This window comes from Salvelinus fontinalis, chromosome 15 (genome assembly GCF_029448725.1).
Source record: "Salvelinus fontinalis isolate EN_2023a chromosome 15, ASM2944872v1, whole genome shotgun sequence".
Taxonomy (NCBI): domain Eukaryota; kingdom Metazoa; phylum Chordata; class Actinopteri; order Salmoniformes; family Salmonidae; genus Salvelinus; species Salvelinus fontinalis.
The window spans coordinates 9,851,907-9,872,800 of record NC_074679.1 but is presented as its reverse complement, the minus strand read 5'-3'; the positions used below and the strand labels follow the sequence as shown (position 1 = coordinate 9,872,800).

General features: G+C 46.1%; 1 protein-coding gene across 2 annotated transcripts in view; it reads right to left on the bottom strand.

The window, feature by feature from the left end:
• Positions 1–2,194: 2,194 nt before the first annotated feature.
• The window catches only part of fndc4b (fibronectin type III domain containing 4b), a 26,623-nt gene continuing 7,923 nt past the window's right edge, over positions 2,195–20,894 (bottom strand). Inside the window, exons 3-8 of one of the 2 annotated variants that reach the window (XM_055862667.1) lie at positions 18,733–18,848; positions 13,799–13,900; positions 7,944–8,043; positions 7,508–7,597; positions 6,750–6,913; positions 2,195–6,667 (exon numbers count right to left, since the gene is read on the bottom strand). In XM_055862667.1, coding sequence (XP_055718642.1) covers positions 6,539–6,667; positions 6,750–6,913; positions 7,508–7,597; positions 7,944–8,043; positions 13,799–13,900; positions 18,733–18,848 — 701 coding nt within the window. In that variant the 3' untranslated portion in view covers positions 2,195–6,538. Of the gene's footprint in view, positions 6,676–6,749; positions 6,914–7,507; positions 7,598–7,943; positions 8,044–13,798; positions 13,901–18,732; positions 18,849–20,894 lie in introns of both variants that reach the window. The other variant, XM_055862669.1, reaches the window with a different exon arrangement.

The window sequence follows — 20,894 nt, the reverse complement described above, 5'->3', positions numbered from 1 at the left end:
CGAGGAGGATGCCAGGATCAGTAGCCGAGGAGGATGCCAGGATCAGTAGCCGAGGAGGATGCCAGGATCAGTAGCCGAGGAGGATGCCAGGATCAGTAGCCGAGGAGGATGCCAGGATCAGTAGCTGAGGAGGATGCCAGGATCAGTAGCTGAGGAGGATGCCTGGATCAGTAGCCCGGGAGGATGCCAGGATCAGTAGCCGAGGAGGATGCCAGGATCAGTAGCTGAGGAGGATGCCAGGTTCAGTAGCCCGGGAGGATGCCAGGATCAGTAGCCGAGGAGGATGCCAGGATCAGTAGCTGAGGATGCCAGGATCATTAGCCGAGGAGGATGCCAGGATCAGTAGCCGAGGAGGATGCCAGGATCAGTAGCCGAGGAGGATGCCATGATCAGTAGCCGAGGAGGATGCCAGGATCAGTAGCTGAGGAGGATGCCAGGATCAGTAGCTGAGGAGGATGCCAGGATCAGTAGTTGAGGAGGATGCCAGGATCAGTAGCCGAGGAGGATGCCAGGATCAGTAGCCGAGGAGGATGCCAGGATCAGTAGCTGAGGAGGATGCCAGGATCAGTAGCCCAGGAGGATGCCAGGATCAGTAGCTGAGGAGGATGCCAGGATCAGTAGCTGAGGAGGATGCCAGGATCAGTAGCCCAGGAGGATGCCAGGATCAGTAGCCGAGGAGGATGCCAGGATCAGTAGCTGAGGAGGATGCCAGGATCAATAGCTGAGGAGGATGCCAGGATCAGTAGCCGAGAAGGATGCCAGGATCAGTAGCTGAGGAGGATGCCAGGATCAGTAGCTAAGGAGGATGCCAGGATCAGTAGCCGAGGAGGATGCCAGGATCAGTAGTTGAGGAGGATGCCAGGATCAGTAGCTGAGGAGGATTTTCTTTTTGATTTAACCTTTTATTTAACTAGGCAAGTCAGTTAAGAACAATTTCTTATTTACAATGACGACCTACCATGGCCGAACCCGGACGACGCTGGGCCAATTGTGCGCCGCCCTATGGGACTCCCAATCACGGCCGGGAGCTATAATCAGTGAAGCAAACTTAGCTAAACTGATTACAGAGATGAAAAAGTGAGGGCTTCCCTATTCCTTTGTAATTATATAGTATTTCTTTTTACAATTACCACAAATGTCCTATTACAGACTCTTCAAAGAAACCCATTTTCCTCAAATTACTTCAAGTAACGTCAACCAACGTCCTCAATCACCACAAGTAAGGTCAACCAAAGTCCTCAATCACCACAAGTAACATCAACCAAAGTCCTCAATCACCACAAGTAACATCAACCAAAGTCCTCAATCACTACAAGTAACGTCAACCAAAGTCCTCAATCACTACACGTAACGTCAACCCAAGTCCTCAATCACTACAAGTAACGTCAACCAAAGTCTTCAATCACTACCAGTAACGTCAACCAATGTCCTCAATCACCACAAGTAAGTCCAACCAAAGTCCTCAATCACCACAAGTTACGTCAACCAAAGTCCTCAATCACTACAAGTAACGTCAACTAAAGTCCTCAATCACTACATGTAAGGTCAACCAAAGTCCTCAATCACTACAAGTAACGTCAACCAAAGTCCTCAATCACTACAAGTAACGTCAACCAAAGTCCTCAATCACTACAAGTAACGTCAACCAAAGTCCTCAATCACCACAAGTAACGTCAACCAAAGTCCTCAATCACCACAAGTAACGTCAACCAAAGTCCTCAATCACCACAAGTAACGTCAACCAAAGTCCTCAATCACTACACGTAACGTCAACCAAAGTCCTCAATCACTACATGTAAGGTCAACCAAAGTCCTCAATCACCACAAGTAACGTCAACCAAAGTCCTCAATCACTACAAGTAACGTCAACCAAAGTCCTCAATCACCACAAGTAACGTCAACCAAAGTCCTCAATCACCACAAGTAACGTCAACCAAAGTTTGCGCTCTGTGGTCTGTCCCCTCCTCCGTCTCTGCTGTTCGTTCAGGTACGGATAAGAGAACAGCAGATTAGATGTAAGCTGATATGTCATAATGATGTGATGTCATACACATCATCATGTGTAACAATGTCCTGGGAATAACCTAAGAGTATCACAGTGACTTAATCAACATGTGTTCTAACAGTGTATGACAAGAATTTAGCCTGGCTAAACAATGTTTGGAATCAATAACCCAAGTCGTATGAGACAAAAAATTCCCCCAATCGTTTTAGATTTATTCATGGTTATGAACTATGTTTTAAGGTTAAGAAGATGTCAACACACGTGTAGCTGTGTATTATACAGTTCTAGTAACTATTCACATTTTAACATATACTATATTTCAATTGTTGATTCTGTATCTACAGACTATCTACATACTGTAAAATATAATTATAGAAGAACACGTTCTGTTAGTTCAGGGCCTGGTAACCCTGGTAACCCTGGTAACTCTGGAGTGAACATGTACTTTAGTTCCAACCTCTACTAATCACCTTACCTACTGAGCTAATTGATCACTATCAGTGATTGGATAAATTCCCAGGCCTAATAAAAAAGCAAAACATAAAGCCTGCATATGCAGCACTCCAGGACCAGGGTTGTCAGGACCCGGGTTGCCAGGACCCGGGTTGCCAGGACCAGGGTTGTCAGGACCCGGGTGGCCAGGACCCGGGTGGCCAGGACCCGGGTGGCCAGGACCCGGGTGGCCAGGACCCGGGTGGCCAGGACCCGGGTGGCCAGGACCCGGGTGGCCCTGACCAGGGTTGCCAGGACCCAGGTTGCCAGGACCAGGGTGGCCAGGACCAGGGTGGCCAGGACCAGGGTGGCCAGGACCAGGGTTGCCAGGACCAGGGTTGCCAGGACCAGGGTTGCCTAGCCCTGCATTAGTTAGTCATCTACATGTCTGGGGGTGACTTTACACAGGTAATGTCCACAGTTTAACAGTGTCTCTACAATGGTACAGGACATTCGCCTGTTAGTTAGGTACAGCAGGATGTCTGTCTGTTGTTAGTTATAATGTCTCTATACAGCAGGATGTCTGTTGTTAGTTATAATGTCTCTATACAGCAGGATGTCTGTTGTTAGTTATATTGTCTCTATACAGCAGGATGTCTGTTGTTAGTTTTAATGTCTCTATACAGCAGGGTATGTGTGTCTGTTGTTAGGGTCTATATGTCTGTTGTTAGGGTCTATATGTCTGTTATTAGGGTCTTAGTGTCTGTTGTTAGGGTCTATATGTATGTTGTTAGGGTCTTAGTATCTGTTGTTAGGGTCTATATGTCTGTTATTAGGGTCTTAGTGTCTGTTGTTAGGGTCTATATGTATGTTGTTAGGGTCTGTATGTCTGTTGTTAGGGTCTGTATGTCTGTTGTTAGGGTATATACATCTGCTGTTAGGGTCTCTGTGTCTGTTGTTACTGTCTGTGTGTCTGTTATTAGGGTCTGTGTGTCTGTTGTTAGGGTCTTAGTGTCTGTTGTTGGTGTCTTAATGTCTGTTGTTAGGGTCTGTGTGTCTGTTGTTAGGGTCTGTTTGTCTGCTGTTAGGGTCTGTGTATCTGCTGTTAGGGTCTTAGTGTCTGTTGTTAGGGTCTATACGTCTGTTGTTAGGGTCTGTGTGTCTGCTGTTAGGGTCTGTGTGTCTGCTGTTAGGGTCTGTGTGTCTGCTGTTAGGGTCTCTGTTTCTGCTGATAGGGTCTGTGTGTCTGCTGTTAGGGTCTGTGTGTCTGTTGTTAGGGTCGGTGTGTCTGCTGTTGGGTCTGTGTGTCTGTTGTTAGGGTCTGTGTGTCTGTTGTTAGAGTCTGCGTGTCTGTTGTTAGAGTCTGTTGTTCGGGTCTGTGCGTCTGTTGTTGGGGTCTGCGTGTCTGTTGTTCGGGTCTGTGTGTCTGTTGTCAGGGTCTGCGTGTCTGTTGTAAGGGTATGTGTGTCTGTTGTTGGAGTCTGTGTGTCTGTTGTTGGGGTATGTGTCTGTTGTCAGGGTCTGTGTGTCTGTTGTCAGGGTCTGTGTGTCTGTTGTCAGGGTCTGTGTGTCTGTTGTTGGGGTATGTGTCTGTTGTCAGGGTCTGTGTGTCTGTTGTTGGGGTATGTGTCTGTTGTCAGGGTCTGTGTGTCTATTGTTAGTGTCTGTGTGTCTGTTGTTCGGGTCGATGTATCTGTAACTTCGTTCTCCGAACATCACGGGGAGGTAGAACAGTTTCATCCACAGTGGAACACCCAGGAATGACTAAAGAGTTGCGTTGCTTAAAGGATAAGGAGAAGACGGTCATGTCTGAATCTTTGTTGTCCATCTTGTCAAATTGTACGTGTGACCTTTCGTCCAGGTGCCCTTAGAGCAGTTCTTCCCAAACTGGTCCAGTCCAGGTGACTTTGGTCAGAAGTAGTCCACTAGCTGGGGAGAAGTAGTTCACTAGCTGGGGATAAGTAGTCCACTAGCCGGGGAGAAGTAGTCCACTAGCCGGGGAGAAGTAGTCCACTAGCTGGGGAGAAGTAGTCCACTAGCTGGGGAGAAGTAGTCCACTAGCTGGGGAGAAGTAGTCCACTAGCTGGGGAGAAGTAGTCCTCTAGCTGGGGAGAAGTAGTCCACTAGCAGGGTGAGAAGTAGTCCACTAGCTGGGGAGAAGTAGTCCACTAGCTGGGGAGAAGTAGTCTACTAGCTGGGGAGAAGTAGTCCACTAGCTGGGGAGAAGTAGTCCACTAGCTGGGGATAAGTAGTCCACTAGCCGGGGAGAAGTAGTCCACTAGCTGGGGAGAAGTAGTCCACTAGCTGGGGAGAAGTAGTCCACTAGCTGGGGAGAAGTAGTTCACTAGCTGGGGAGAAGTAGTCCACTAGCTGGGGAGAAGTAGTCCTCTAGCTGGGGAGAAGTAGTCCACTAGCAGGGTGAGAAGTAGTCCACTAGCTGGGGAGAAGTAGTCCACTAGCTGGGGAGAAGTAGTTCACTAGCTGGGGAGAAGTAGTCCACTAGCCGGGGTGAAGTAGTTCACCAGCTGGGGAGAAGTAGTTCACTAGCTGGGCAGGAGTAGTTCACTAATTGGGGAGAAGTAGTTCACTGGCTGGGGAGAAGTAGTTCACTAGCTGAGGAGAAGTAGTCCACTAGCTGGGGAGAAGTAGTTCACTAGCTGGGGAGAAGTAGTCCACAAGCTGGGGAGAAGTAGTCCACTAGCTGGGGAGAAGTAGTGCACTAGCTGGGGAGAAGTAGTCCACTAGCTGGGGAGAAGTAGTTCACTAGCCGGGGAGAAGTATTGCACTAGCTGGGGAGAAGGAGTCCACTAGCTGGGGAGAAGTAGTGCACTAGCTGAGGAGAAGTAGTCCACTAGCTGGGGAGAAGTAGTCCACTTGCTGGGGAGAAGTAGTCCACTAGCCGGGGAGAAGTAGTCCACTAGCTGGGGAGAAGTAGTTCACTAGCTGAGGAGAAGTAGTTCACTAGCCGGGGAGAAGTAGTTCACTAGCCGGGGAGAAGTAGTGCACTAGCTGAGGAGAAGTAGTGCACTAGCCGGGGAGAAGTAGTGCACTAGCTGAAGAGAAGTAGTCCACTAGCTGGGGAGAAGTAGTCCACTGCCGGGTGACATTTGCCGTGTCCATTTCTGTCAGACGGTCTTCCCCTTGCTCCTTTCTATCTTGGTCCTTAAACATGTTTGGTGTATGGTGGTATTGCTGTGACAATATCAACATTCCCTTTGTCAAATACTCAGTTCTGAACAGTAGAGGGATGGTTTCAGCCGCTGAACTGAAAAAGGGAACTGGGCTCTTGATCGGACATGTACTCAAGTCATCTAAGACACTTACTGTACAGTTGTGTCACTTCCTTTATGATTGTGTCACTTCCTTTATGCTTGTGTCACTTCCTGATGTCACAGTCTGATGATGGAAGAGGAGGAGGTGCTGTCACAGTCTGATGATGGAAGAGGAGGAGGTCCTGTCACAGTCTGATGATGGAGGAGGAAGAGGACGAGGTCTTGTCACAGCCTGATGATGGAGAAGGAGGACGAGGTCTTGTCACAGACTGATGATGGAGAAGGAGGACGAGGTCTTGTCACAGACTGATGATGGAGAAGGAGGACGAGGTCCTGTCACAGACTGATGATGGAGAAGGAGGACGAGGTCCTGTCACAGCCTGATGATGGAGAAGGAGAACGAGGTCCTGTCACAGACTGATGATGGAGAAGGAGGACGAGGTCCTGTCACAGCCTGATGATGGAGAAGGAGGACGAGATCCTGTCACAGACTGATGATGGAGAAGGAGGACGAGGTCTTGTCACAGACTGATGATGGAGAAGGAGGACGAGGTCTTGTCACAGACTGATGATGGAGAAGGAGGACGAGGTCCTGTCACAGCCTGATGATGGAGAAGGAGGACGAGGTCCTGTCACAGCCTGATGATGGAGAAGGAGGAGGAGGTGCTGTCACAGACTGATGATGGCGGAGGAAGAGGAGGAGGTCCTGTCACAGCCTGATGATGGAGGAGGAAGAGGAGGAGGTCCTGTCACAATCTGATGATGGAGGAGGAAGAGGAGGAGGTCTTGTCACAGACTGATGATGGAGGAGGAAGAGGAGGAGGTCCTGTCACACTCTGATGATGGAGGAGGAAGAGGAGGAGGTCCTGTCACAGCCTGATGATGGAGGAACTGATGATGGAGGAGGAAGAGGAGGAGCTCCTGTCACACTCTGATGATGGAAGAGGAAGAGGAGGTCCTGTGGAACTGACAGAGAGAAGAGTTGAGTTCTACACCGATGACACAAACACATCCTTGTAGATTAAAACTTTGTTTATCACCTTGCTGCCTTGCACCCCTCCGTTGTAGTAAAGTGGCGTGCTCTGAGCTGAGACACTGCTGCTGTAGTAAGATGGTTCGGTCCGAACAGAGGGGCGTTTGGGTTTGTCCTTGTAGTCATTGTCCTTGATGATGTCATACTGACGACAGAACAGAGCTATTACCGCTGTAGAGGAAACAGAGGACAAGGGGTTGAAGACAGAACAGAGAGGAGACAGAGGACATGGGGTTGAAGACAGAACAGAGAGGAGACAGAGGACAGGGGGTTGAAGACAGAACAGAGAGGAGACAGAGGACAGGGGGTTGAAGACAGAACAGAGAGGAGACAGAGGACAGGGGGTTGAAGACAGAACAGAGAAGAGACAGAGGACAGGGGGTTGAAGACAGAACAGAGAGGAGACAGAGGACAGGGGGTTGAACACAGAACAGAGAGAAGACAGAGGACAGGGGGTTGAAGACAGAACAGAGAGGAGACAGAGGACAGGGGGTTGAAGACAGAACAGAGAGGAGACAGAGGACAGGGGGTTGAAGACAGAACAGAGAGGAGACAGAGGACATGCGGTTGAAGACAGAACAGAGAAGAGACATAGGACAGGGGGTTGAAGACAGAACACACACACGCACACGCACACGCACACACACACACACACACACACACACACACACACACACACACACACACACACACACACACACACACACACACACACACACACACACACACACACACACACACACACACACACACACACAGACCAACCTGCCCAGAGTAGCAGTACAGTGGTGACGATGAGTAGTTCTCCAGTCTGCAGGTTAGGGGTCAGATCCATCCCTTCCATGGTCGGGTCATCTAGGTAGAGGGGGAAAAGTTACTGTTTGTGTATGCGTGTGTGGGTGCGTCCATGTGTGTGTGTGTATGCGTGTGTGTGTGCGTCCGTGTGTGTGTGTGTTTGTGTGTTTGCATGTATGCGTCCATGTGTGTGTGTGTGTGTGTGTGTGTGTGTGTGTGTGTGTGTGTGTGTGTGTGTGTGTGTGTGTGTGTGTGTGTGTGTGTGTGTGTGTGTGTGTGTGTGTGTGTGTTTGCATGTATGCGTCCATGTGTGTGTGTGTGTGTGTGTGTGTGTGTGTGTGTGTGTGTGTGTGTGTGTGTGTGTGTGTGTGTGTGTGTGTGTGTGTGTGTGTGCGTGTGTGTCTACCGTCTATGCTTCCTATAGGGTAGTGATCAGTCTTCTCCAGGGTCCTGAAGTGGACAGTGTGACTGGGCTGGCTGTCTCCTTGAAGCCCTATGGACTGGACCTAAGAGATATAAAACACAATCAGACCTGCAACCCCCTCACGTGTTGAATGCAGGACTGAGGGAAAACTCGGTTTGTTTTTTTGAAAAGTCTCTGAAAAAGTGTTCTATTTGAAAAGGTTTGGTTACTAGCTACCTTTTTTGAATTTGGATCCCATGATGTGGTTAGCATCAGGTGCTGGGACCGCTACTCTCTGTCCAGGGATCCTGCTGACCAAGAGTCTAAAGAGCTGCTGGGTATAGCAGCTAGCCTAGCTGCTAACTAGCTATTAAGATAACAAGGATTCCTTGACTGCTTGAACACAGCTTGCGCCGCGGTTAGCCCTTGTGGCTGTCTAAGTCCCTACTGTTTGTTGTTGTTTAGATTCTCTGGCAACGGCTCTGGTGAACATTCCTGCATTCAACATGCCAATTGCACGCTTCCTCAAAACTTGAGACATTTGTTGGCATTGTGTTGTGTGACAAAACGGCACCCATTTTAGAGTGGCCATTTTATTGTCGTCCCCCCCAGCACAAGGTGCACCTGTGTAATGATCATCCTATTTAATCAGCTTCTTGATATGCCACACCTGTCAGGTGGAGGGATGACCTTGGCAAAAGAGAAGTGCTCACTAACAGGGATGTAAACACATTTGTGCACAACATTTGAGAGAAACAAGCTTTTTGTGTGTGGAACATTTCTTTGATCTTTTATTTCAGCTCATTTCAACATGGGACCAACACTTTACATGTTGTGTTTATATTTTTGTTCAGTGTAATATTGAGTTGCCCCCCTTTGTCCTCAGAACATCCTCAATTCATCGGGGTATGGACTGTACACGGTGTCGAAAGCGTTCCACAGGGATGCTGGCCCAGGTTGACTCCGATTGATTCCAGTAGTTGTTTTAAGTTGGCCATTCTTGATAAACACAAGAAACTGTTGAGCGTGAAAAACCCAGCAGCGTTGCAGTTCTTGACACACTCAAACCAGTGTGCCTGGCACCTACTACCATACCTTGTTTAAAGGCACTTACATCTTGCCCAATTCACCCTCTGAATACACAATCCATGTCTCAGTTGTCTCAAGGCTTAAAAATCCTTCTTTAACTTGTCTCCTCCCCTTCATCTACACTGATTGAAGTGGATTTAACAGGTGATAACAATAAGGGATCATATCTTTCACCTGGATTCACCTGGTCAGTCTATGTCATGGAAATAGCAAGTCTTCCTAATGTTTTGTACACTCAGTGTACATATTTTATAGAAGTTGACAGGAAATGTGTTACAAAACCTTTCGATATTGCATTTCAATGACTATTTGACTAGCGTGTAAAACCTCAGAAGTGAAATGACAACATTGAACAGTGAACCATCCTATTTCTAATAAGGAAAGAGAAGGATTTCTGTTTTGAATTTGGTCAAGTCACTGTAGGAGAGGTGGAACAACTATTGTAATCGATCAATAATGATAAGCCACCAGGTATAGACAACCTAGATAGTAAACTATTGAGAATGGTAGCAGACTGTATTACCACCAGGTATAGACAACCTAGATGGGAAACTATTGAGAATGGTAGCAGACTGTATTACCACCAGGTATAGACAACCTAGATGGGAAACTATTGAGAATGGTAGCAGACTGTATTACCACCAGGTATAGACAACCTAGATGGAGAACTATTGAGAATGGTAGCAGACTGTATTACCACCAGGTATAGACAACCTAGATGGAGAACTATTGAGAATGGTAGCAGACTGTATTACCACCAGGTATAGACAACCTAGATGGTAAACTATTGAGAATGGTAGCAGGCTGTATTACCACCAGGTATAGACAACGTCGATGGGAAACTACTGAGAATGGTAGCAGACTGTATTACCACCAGGTATAGACAACCTAGATGGGAAACTACTGAGAATGGTAGCAGACTGTATTGCCACCCTTATTGTTTTAAGTGTAAAGGAGTGTGTGTCCACAGGTGTGGAAGGAAGCTAAAGTTACTCCACTGCCAAAAAATAGTAAAGCCCCCTTTACTGACTCTAACAGACGACCAATCAGTTTGCTGCCTGTTCCTTGTCAACTGATAGAGAGGATTGTGTTCGACCAAATACAATGCTATTTTCCCAGAGAACAAGTTCGCTACTGACTTTCAGCATACGTGTAGAGAAGGACACTCAACGTATACTGCACCGACTCAGATGAGTGATAATTGGTTAAGATAAATGGGATTATAAAATGATAGTTGGAGCTATATTGTTTCGATTTCAGCGCAGCCTTTGATAATTTTGATCAGAAATTGTTGTGGAAGAAACTCAATTGCTAGGGCTTTACATCACCTGGTTGGAGAGTTATTTATCCAACGAGAACCCAGAAAGCGTTCTTCCATGGAAGATTCTCCAACATCAGCTATGTACATTAGATCAGGGGTAGATGTCTATTTTTACAACTGCTCATTGGTCGAAAGCTAGAATGACTATGTACAGTATGCAGAGGATTCCACACTCTACATGTCAGCACCCAAAGCCAGTGAGCTCAATAAAACACTTTATAAGGAGTTACAGTCGGGTATCAGAATGGGTGATTAATTAATAAACTGGTTTTTAAATACATCTAGAACTGAAAGACCTAAACCTCAACTGGAGTTGTGTATAAAAGGTGTGACCGTTGAGCAAGTTGAGGAAGTTAAACTCCTAGCCATAACATTGGATGGTCAGTTATCATGGTCAAGTCATATTAATAAAGTTGTTGTGAAGATGGGGAGAGGTATGTCTGTTATAACAAGATGTTCTGTGTTTTTTTTTTTTTGACACCAAGATCAACTGTACTGCTGGTTCAGGCTCCCGTCTTGATGACTGTCTGGTAATATGGGCAGATGCAGTAAAGAAAGTCCTATCAAATCTGCAGCTGGTTAAAAACAGAGCAGCACGTCTTGTCCTTAACTGCACAATACAGAACTAACATCAACAACAGAACTTTCCTGGTTGACGGTGGACAAGAGATTGACTACTTCCCTTCTAGTTTTTATGAGAAATATTACTCTGACGAAAATTACACATCGTCTGCATAATCAAATATCTTTCAGCGCAGACACCCATACACACCCCACAAGACATGCCACCAGGGGTCTCTTCACAGTCCCTACGGTGCCTTCGGAAAGTATTCAGACCCCTTGACGTTCTTAACATTTTGTTATGTTACAGCCTTATTCTAAAATGGATTTAAATAGTTTTTTCCACCCTCATCAATCTACACACATTACCGCATAATGACAAAGCATTTTATTTTGCAAATGTATAAAAAAAAAATGAAATATCACATTTACATAAGTATTCAGACCCTTTAGTCAGTACTTTGTTGAAGCACCTTTGGCAGCGATTACAGCCTCAAGTCTTCTCGGGTATGACGCTGCGAGCTTGGCACAGCTGTATTTGGAGAGTTTCTCCCGTTTTTCTCTGCAGATCCTCTCATGCTCTGTCAGGTTGGATGAGGAGCGTCGCTGCACATCTATTTTCAGGTCTCTCCAGAGATGTTCGATCGGGTCGAATCCGGGTTCTGGCTGGGCCACTCAAGGACATTCAGAGACTGGCAAAAAATGTCTAAAAACCTGTTTTTGTTTTGCGGTATTTGTGTAGATTGATTAGAAAAAAGTATCTAATTAATAAATTTTAGAATTAAGCTGTAATGTAACAAAATGTGGAAAAGTCAAGGGGTCTGAATCATTTTCCCTGACCTCTCTCTAACCCCTGACCTCTACTTCTAACTCTTGACCTCTACCTCTAACCCCTGACCTCTACCCTCTACCCCCTGACCTCTAACCCCTGACCCCTGACCTCTCCCTCTAACCCCTACCTCTACCCCCTAACCTCTAACCCTGGCCTCTACCTCTAACCCCTGAACTCTACTTCTAACTCTTGACCTCTACCTCTAACCCCTGACCTCTACCTCTAACCCCTGAACTCTACTTCTAACTCTTGACCTCTACCTCTACTCCCTGACCTCTAACCCCTGACCTCTACCCTCTACCCCCTGACCTCTAACCCCTGACCCCTGACCTCTCCCTCTAACCCCTACCTCTACCCCCTAACCTCTAACCCTGGCCTCTACATCTAACCCCTGAACTCTACTTCTAACTCTTGACCTCTACCTCTAACCCCTGACCTCTACCTCTAACCCCTGAACTCTACTTCTAACTCTTGACCTCTACCTCTACTCCCTGACCTCTAACCCCTGACCTCTACCCTCTACCCCCTGACCTCTAACCCCTGACCCCTGACCTCTCCCTCTATCCCCTACCTCTACCCCCTAACCTCTAACATTTACATTTACATTTACATTTAAGTCATTTAGCAGACGCTCTTATCCAGAGCGACTTACAAATTGGTGCATTCACCTTATGACATCCAGTGGAACAGCCACTTTACAATAGTGCATCTAGATCATTTTAAGGGGGGGGGGGGGGGGGGGGGGGGCAGAAGGATTGCTTTATCCTAGGTATTCCTTGAAGAGGTGGGGTTTCAGGTGTCTCCGGAAGGTGGTGATTGACTCCGCTGTCGCCTCTACCTCTAACCCCTGAACTCTACTTCTAACTCTTGACCTCTACCTCTAACCCTGACCTCTACCTCTAACCCCTGAACTCTACTTCTAACTCTTGACCTCTACCTCTACCCCCTGACCTCTACCTCTAACCCTGGCCTCTACCTCTAACCCCTGACCTCTAACCTCTACCTCTAACCCTGGCCTCTACCTCTAACCCCTGACCTCTACCTCTAACCCCTGAACTCTACTTCTAACTCTTGACCTCTACCTCTAACCCCTGACCTCTACCTCTAACCCCTGAACTCTACTTCTAACTCTTGACCTCTACCTCTACCCCCTGACCTCTACCTCTAACCCTGACCTCTACCTCTAACCCCTGAACTCTACTTCTAACTCTTGACCTCTACCTCTACTCCCTGACCTCTAACCCCTGACCTCTACCCTCTACCCCCTGACCTCTAACCCCTGACCCCTGACCTCTCCCTCTAACCCCTACCTCTACCCCCTAACCTCTAACCCTGGCCTCTACCTCTAACCCCTGAACTCTACTTCTAACTCTTGACCTCTACCTCTAACCCCTGACCTCTACCTCTAACCCCTGAACTCTACTTCTAACTCTTGACCTCTACCTCTACTCCCTGACCTCTAACCCCTGACCTCTACCCTCTACCCCCTGACCTCTAACCCCTGACCCCTGACCTCTCCCTCTAACCCCTACCTCTACCCCCTAACCTCTAACCCTGGCCTCTACCTCTAACCCCTGAACTCTACTTCTAACTCTTGACCTCTACCTCTAACCCTGACCTCTACCTCTAACCCCTGAACTCTACTTCTAACTCTTGACCTCTACCTCTACCCCCTGACCTCTACCTCTAACCCTGGCCTCTACCTCTAACCCCTGACCTCTAACCTCTACCTCTAACCCTGGCCTCTACCTCTAACCCCTGACCTCTACCTCTAACCCCTGAACTCTACTTCTAACTCTTGACCTCTACCTCTAACCCCTGACCTCTACCTCTAACCCCTGAACTCTACTTCTAACTCTTGACCTCTACCTCTACCCCCTGACCTCTACCTCTAACCCTGGCCTCTACCTCTAACCCCTGACCTCTAACCTCTACCTCTAACCCTGGCCTCTACCTCTAACCCCTGACCTCTACCTCTAACACCTGACCTCTACCTCTAACCCCTGACCTCTAACCCCTGACCTCTACCTCTAACCCCTGACCTCTAACCTGTACCTGTACGCTGTAGTGTGTGTCTTCATCCAGGTCCCACAACACACAAGCTCGACTTGACGAGTTCACCTCCCGAATGGAACGCTGCATCAGCCCGTCCTGCCTCTACACACACACACACACACACACACACACACACACACACACACACACACACACACACACACACACACACACACACACACACACACACACACACACAGACACACACAGACACACACACACACACAGACACACACACACACACACACATACACACACACACACACACACACACACACACACACACACACACATACATTACCAGCCAGAAGTTTGGAAACACCTACTCATTCAAGGGTTTTTCTTTATTTTTACTATTTTCTACATTGTAGAATAATAGTGAAGACATCAAAACTATAAAATAATACATATGGAATCATGTAGTAACCAAAAAAGTGTTACATTTGAGATTTTTCACAATAGCCACGCTTTACCTTGATGACGGCTTTGCACACTCTTGGCATTCTCTCAACCAGCTTTATGAGTTAGTCACCTGGAATGCATTTCAATTAACAGGTGTGCCTTGTTAAAAGTGAATTTGTGGAATTTCTTTCTTTCTTAATGCGTTTGAGCCAATCAGTTGTGTTGTAACAAGGTAGGGGTGGTATACAGAAGATAACCCTATTGGTAAAAGACCAAGTCCATATTATGGCAAAAACAGCTCAAATAAGCGAAGAGAAACGACAGTCCATCATTACATGAAAGGTCAGTCAATACATAAAATGTGAAGAACTTTGAAAGTTTCTTCAAGTGCAGTCGCAAAAACCATCAAGCGCTATGATGAAACTGTCTCTCATGAGAACAGCCACAGGAAAGGAAGACACAGAGTTACCTTTGCTGTTGAGGATAAGTTCATTAGAGTTACCAGCCTCAGAAATTGCACCCCAAATAAATGCTGTACAGAGCTCAAGTAACAGACACATCTCAACATCAACTGTTCAGAGGAGACTGCATGAATCAGGCCTTCATGTTCAAATTGCTGCAAAGAAACCACTACTAAAGGACACCAATAAGAAGAAGAGACTTGCTTGGGCCAAGAAACAGGAGCAATGGACATTAGACCGGTGGAAATTTGTCCTTTGGTCTGAAGTCCAAATTGGTTCCAACCACTGTGTATTTGTGAGGCGCAGTGTGTGTGAACAGATGATCTCTGCATGTGTATATCCCAGCATAAAGCATGGAGGAGGAGGTGTTATGGTGTGGGGTTGCTTTGCTGTTGACACAGTCTGTGATTTATTTAGAATTCAAGGCACACTTAACCAGCATGGTTACCACAGCATTCTGCAGCGATACGCCATCCCATCTGGTTTGGGCTTAGTGGGACTATCATTTGTTTTTCAACAGAACAATGGCCCAACACACCTCCAGGCTGTGTAAGGGCTATTTTACCAAAAAGGAAAGTGATGGAGTGCTGCATCAGATGACCTGGCCTCCACAAACCAAATTGAGATGGTTTGGAATGAGTCGGACCGCAGAGTGAAAGAAAAGCAGCCAACAAGTGCTCAGCATATGGGGCGGCAGGGTACCCTAGTGGTTAGCGCATTGAGCTAGTAACCGAAAGGTTGCAAGTTCAAATCCCCGAGCTGACAAGGTACACATCTATCGTTCTGCCCTTGAACAAGGCAGTTAACCCACTGTTCCTAGGCCGTCATTGAAAATAAGAATTTGTTCTTAACTGACTTGCCTAGTTAAATAAAGAAAACATTTAAAAATATGTGGGAACTCCTTCATGATTGTTGGGAAAGCATTACAGGTCAAGCTGGTTGAGAGAATGCCAAGCTTGTGCAAAGCTCTCATCAAGGCAAAGGGTGGCAATTTGAAGAATCTCAAATATAAAATATATTTTGATTTGTTAAACACTTTTTTTCTTCTTTTTGATACTGTTGCAAAGCTAACTAAAAAGCAGCATTCCCCAAGAGAGGATGGCTTTCACTTCAGCATCGATAAATTAATGACCTTCATGTAGGAAGAGATCATGATCTTTAGAAATCAAATTACGGACTCCTCTTTAAATCTGTGTATTACTCCAAAGCTCAGATGTCCTGAGTCTGCACAACTCTGCCAGGACCTAGGATCAAGGGAGACACTCAAGTGTTTTAGTACTATATCTCTTGACACATTGATGAAAATAATCATGGCCTCTAAACCTTCAAGCTGCATACTGGACCCTATTCCAACTAAACTACTGAAAGAGCTGCTTCCTGTGCTTGGCCCTCCTATGTTGAACATAATAAACGGCTCTCTATCCACCGGATGTGTACCAAACTCACTAAAAGTGGCAGTAATAAAGCCTCTCTTGAAAAAGCTAAACCTTGACCCAGAAAATATAAAAAACTGTCGAATCTCCCATTCTTCTCAAAAATCTTTGAAAAAGCTGTTGCGCAGCAACTCACTGCCTTCCTGAACGCTTCAGTCTGGTTTTAGACCCCATCATAGCACTGAGACTGCACGTGTGTAGGTGGTAAATGACCTTTTAATGGCATCAGACTGAGGCTCTGCATCAATCCTCGTTCTCCTAGACCTTAATAATGCATTTTATACCATCGATCACCACATTCTTTTGGAGAGATTGGAAATCCAAATTGGTCTACACGGACAAGTTTTGGCCTGGTTTAGATCTTATCTGTCGGAAAGATATGTTTGTCTCTGTGGATGGTTTGTCCTCTGATAAATCAACTGTACCTTTCGGTGTTCCCCAAGGCTCCGTTTTAAGACCACTATTGTTTTCACTATATATTTTACCTCTTGGTGATGTCATTCGGAAACATGTTAACTTTCACTGCTATGCGGACGACACACAGCTGTACATTTCAATGAAACATGATGAAGCCCCAAAAATGCCCTCCCTGGAAGCCTGTGTTTCAGACGTAAAGAAAGAAGTGGATGGCAGCAAATGTTCTACTTTTAAACTCGGACAAAACAGAGATGCTTGTTCTAGGTCCCAAGAAACAAAGAGATATTCTGTTGGATCTGACAATTCATCTTGATGGTTGTACAGTCATCTCAAATAAAACTGTGAAGGACCTCTGTGTTTCTCTGGACCCTGATCTCTCTTTTGACGAACATATCAAGACTGTTTCAAGGACAGCTTTTTTCTATTTACGTAACATTGCAAAAATCTGAAACCTTCTGTCCAAAAATGAAGCAGAAAAATGTATCCATGCTTTTGTCACTTCTAGGTTAGACTACTGCAATGCTCTACTTTCCGGCTACCTGGATAAAGCACTAGATAAACTTTTGTTAGTGCTAAACACGGCTGCTAGAATCCTGACTAGAACCAAGAAATTTGATCATATTACTCCAGTGCAAGCCTATCTACACTGGCTTCCTGTTAAGGCAAGGGCTGATTTCAAGGTTTTACTGCTAACCTACAAAGCATTACATAGGCTTGCTCCCACCGATCTTTCCGATTTGGTACTGCCGTAAATACCTACACGTACGCTAGGGTCACGAGACACAGGCCTTCTTACTGTCCCTAGAGTTTCTAAGCAAACAGCTGGAGGCAGGGATTTCTCCTATAGAGCTCAATTTTTATGGAATGATCTGCCTACCCATGTGAGAGACGCATACTCGGTCTCAACCTTTAAGTCTTTATTGAAGACTCATCTCTTCTGTAGGTCCTATGATTGAGTGTAGTCTGGCCCAGGAGTGTGAAGCTAAACGGAAAGGCAGTGGAGCAACGATCCGCCATTGCTGTCTCTGCCTGGCCGGTTCCTCTCTCTCCACTGGGATCCTCTGCCTCTAACCCTATTACAGGGGCTGAGTCACTGGCTTACTGGTGCTCTTTCATGCCGTCCCTAGGAGGGGTGCGTCACTTGAGTGGGTTGAGTCACTGATGTGATCTTCCTGTCCGGGTTGGCGCCCCACCTTGGGTTGTGCCGTGGCGGAGATCTTTGTGGGCTATACTCGGCCTTGTCTCAGGATTGTAAGTTGGTGGTTGAAGTTATCCCTCTAGTGGTGTGGGGGCTGTGCTTTGGCAAAGTGGGTGGGGTTATATCCTGCCTGTTTGGCCCTGTCCGGGGGTATCGTCGGACGGGGCCACAGTGTCTCCCGACCCCTCCTGTCTCAGCCTCCAGTATTTATGCTGCAGTAGTTTATGTGTCGGGGGGCTAGGGTCAGTCTGTTATATCTGGAGTATTTCTCCTGTCTTATCCGGTGTCCTATGTGAATGTAAGTATGCTCTCTCTAATTCTCTCTCTTTCTCTCTTTCTTTCTTTCTCTTTCTCTGAGGACCTGAGCCCTAGGACCATGCCACAGGACAAACTGGCCTGATGACTCCTTTCTGTCCCAAGTCTACCTGGCCGTGCTGCTTCTCCAGTTTCAACTGTTCTGCCTGCGGCTATGGAACCCTGACCTGTTCTCCGGACGTGCTACCTGTCCCAGACCTGCTGTTTTCAACTATCTAGAGACAGCAGGAGCGGTAGAGATACTCTGAATGATCGGCTATGAAAAGCCAACTGACATTTACTCCTAAGGTGCTGACCTGTTGCACCCTCGACAACCACTGTGATTATTATTATTTGACCCTGCTGGTCATCTATGAACATTTGAACATCTTGGCCATGTTCTGTTATAATCTCCACCATGCACAGCCAGAAGAGGACTGGCCATCCCTCATAGCCTGGTTCCTCTCTAGGTTTCTTCCTAGGTTCTGGCCTTTCTAGGGGGGTTTTCCAAGCCAACGTGCTTCTACACCTGCATTGCTTGCTGTTTGGGGTTTTAGGCTTGGTTTCTGTACAGCACTTTTAATTGATTGGTTACTACATGATTCCATATGTGTTATTTCATCGTTGTGATGTCTTCACTATTATTCTACAATTGAGAAAATATTAAAAATAAAGAAAATGTTTGACCGGTTAGTGTATATTATATATGTTTGTCGTATTATCTCCTACCTGTTGTGAGATGACGTATCCGATGACAGTGTCTCCCTGTGGTACACTCCAGGTGATGATGGCAGAGTCTGATCTCAGCTGACTTACCGATACGTTGACCGGAGCCACCGGCACTGCTGTTACGACACAGAAATAACTGATATATTACACACCTTTTACCACGCCATTGTTGAATACTCCTTTCTGATTGGCTTGAAGGGCATTCTAGAGTGTGCATAATTACATTAAAACCTCCCAGGCCAAATGTCTCCCCTGACCAATCACAACGCAGGACCCATCAGGACATACTGAATATTCAACAGTCTGGTATGACATTCTGTAGGCTCGGCCCTAATATATGTCCTCTCTGTCAACTCCGGCCAACACGGGAGGTAGTCTAGTGGTTAAAGCGTTGGGCCAGTAAACGAAAGGTTGCTGGATCGAATCCCCGAGCTGACTAGGTCAAAATCTGTCGTTCTGCCCTTGAACAAGGCAGTTAACCCACTGTTCCCCGGTAGGCCGTCATTGTAAAATAAGAATTTGTTCTTAACTGACTTGCCTAGTTAAATAAAGGTTCAATATTTTAAAAAGAAAGTCAAATGGCACAAGACGATGCCTAAGGGTCAGTATGCCCTTCCCCCTCTGAGGGGCCACAATGTCTCTGTTACAGAATCCAGAGGACTGACTATTGAATGTGTCTCTGTTACAGAATCCAGAGGACTGACTATTGAATGGGTCTCTGTTACAGAATCCAGAGGACTGACTATTGAATGTGTCTCTGTTACAGAATCCAGAGGACTGACTATTGAATGTGTCTCTGTTACAGAATCCAGAGGACTGACTATTGAATGTGTCTCTGTTACAGAATCCAGAGGACTGACTATTGAATGTGTCTCTGTTACAGAATCCAGAGGATGATCTCCGTGGTAACTGTTCACTGAGGATAACTCTGATGCTATCTCTATGGATGTATGATCTCCGTGGTAACTGAGGATAACTCTGATGCTATCTCTATGGATGTATGATCTCCGTGGTAACTGTTGACTGAGGATAACTCTGATGCTATCTATATGGATGTATGATCTCCGTGGTAACTGTTCACTGAGGATAACTCTGATGCTATCTCTATGGATGTATGATCTCTGTGGTAACTGTTCACTGAGGATAACTCTGATGCTATCTATGTGGATGTATGATCTCCGTGGTAACTGTTCACTGAGGATAACTCTGATGCTATCTATATGGATGTATGATCTCCGTGGTAACTGTTCACTGAGGATAACTCTGATGCTATCTATATGGATGTATGATCTCCGTGGTAACTGTTCACTGATGATAACTCTGATGCTATCTATATGGATGTATGATCTCCGTGGTAACTGTTCACTGAGGATAACTCTGATGCTATCTATATGGATGTATGATCTCCGTTGTAACTGTTGACTGAGGATAACTCTGATGCTATCTATATGGATGTATGATCTCCGTGGTAACTGTTCACTGAGGATAACTCTGATGCTATCTCTATGGATGTATGATCTCCGTGGTAGCTGTTCACTGAGGATAACTCTGATGCTATCTCTATGGATGTATGATCTCCGTGGTAACTGATGATAACTCTGATGCTATCTCTATGGATGTATGATCTCCGTGGTAACTGTTCACTGAGGATAACTCTGATGCTATCTATATAGATGTATGATCTCCGTGGTAACTGAGGATAGCTCTGATGCTATCTATATAGATGTATGATCTCCGTGGTAACTGTTCACTGATGATAACTCTGATGCTATCTATATGGCTGTATGATCTCCGTGGTAACTGTTCACTGATGATAACTCTGATGCTATCTATATGGATGTATGCTCTCCATGGTAACTGATGATAACTCTGATGCTATCTCTATGGATGTATGATCTCCGTGGTAACCGTTCACTGATGATAACTCTGATGCTATCTCTATGGATGTATTATCTCCATGGTAACTGTTCACTGAGGATAACTCTGATGCTATCTATATGGCTGTATGATCTCCGTGGTAACTGTTCACTGAGGATAACTCTGATGCTATCTATATGGCTGTATGATCTCCGTGGTAACTGTTCACTGAGGATAACTCTGATGCTATCTCTATGGATGTATGATCTCCGTGGTAACTGTTCACTGATGATAACTCTGAGCGA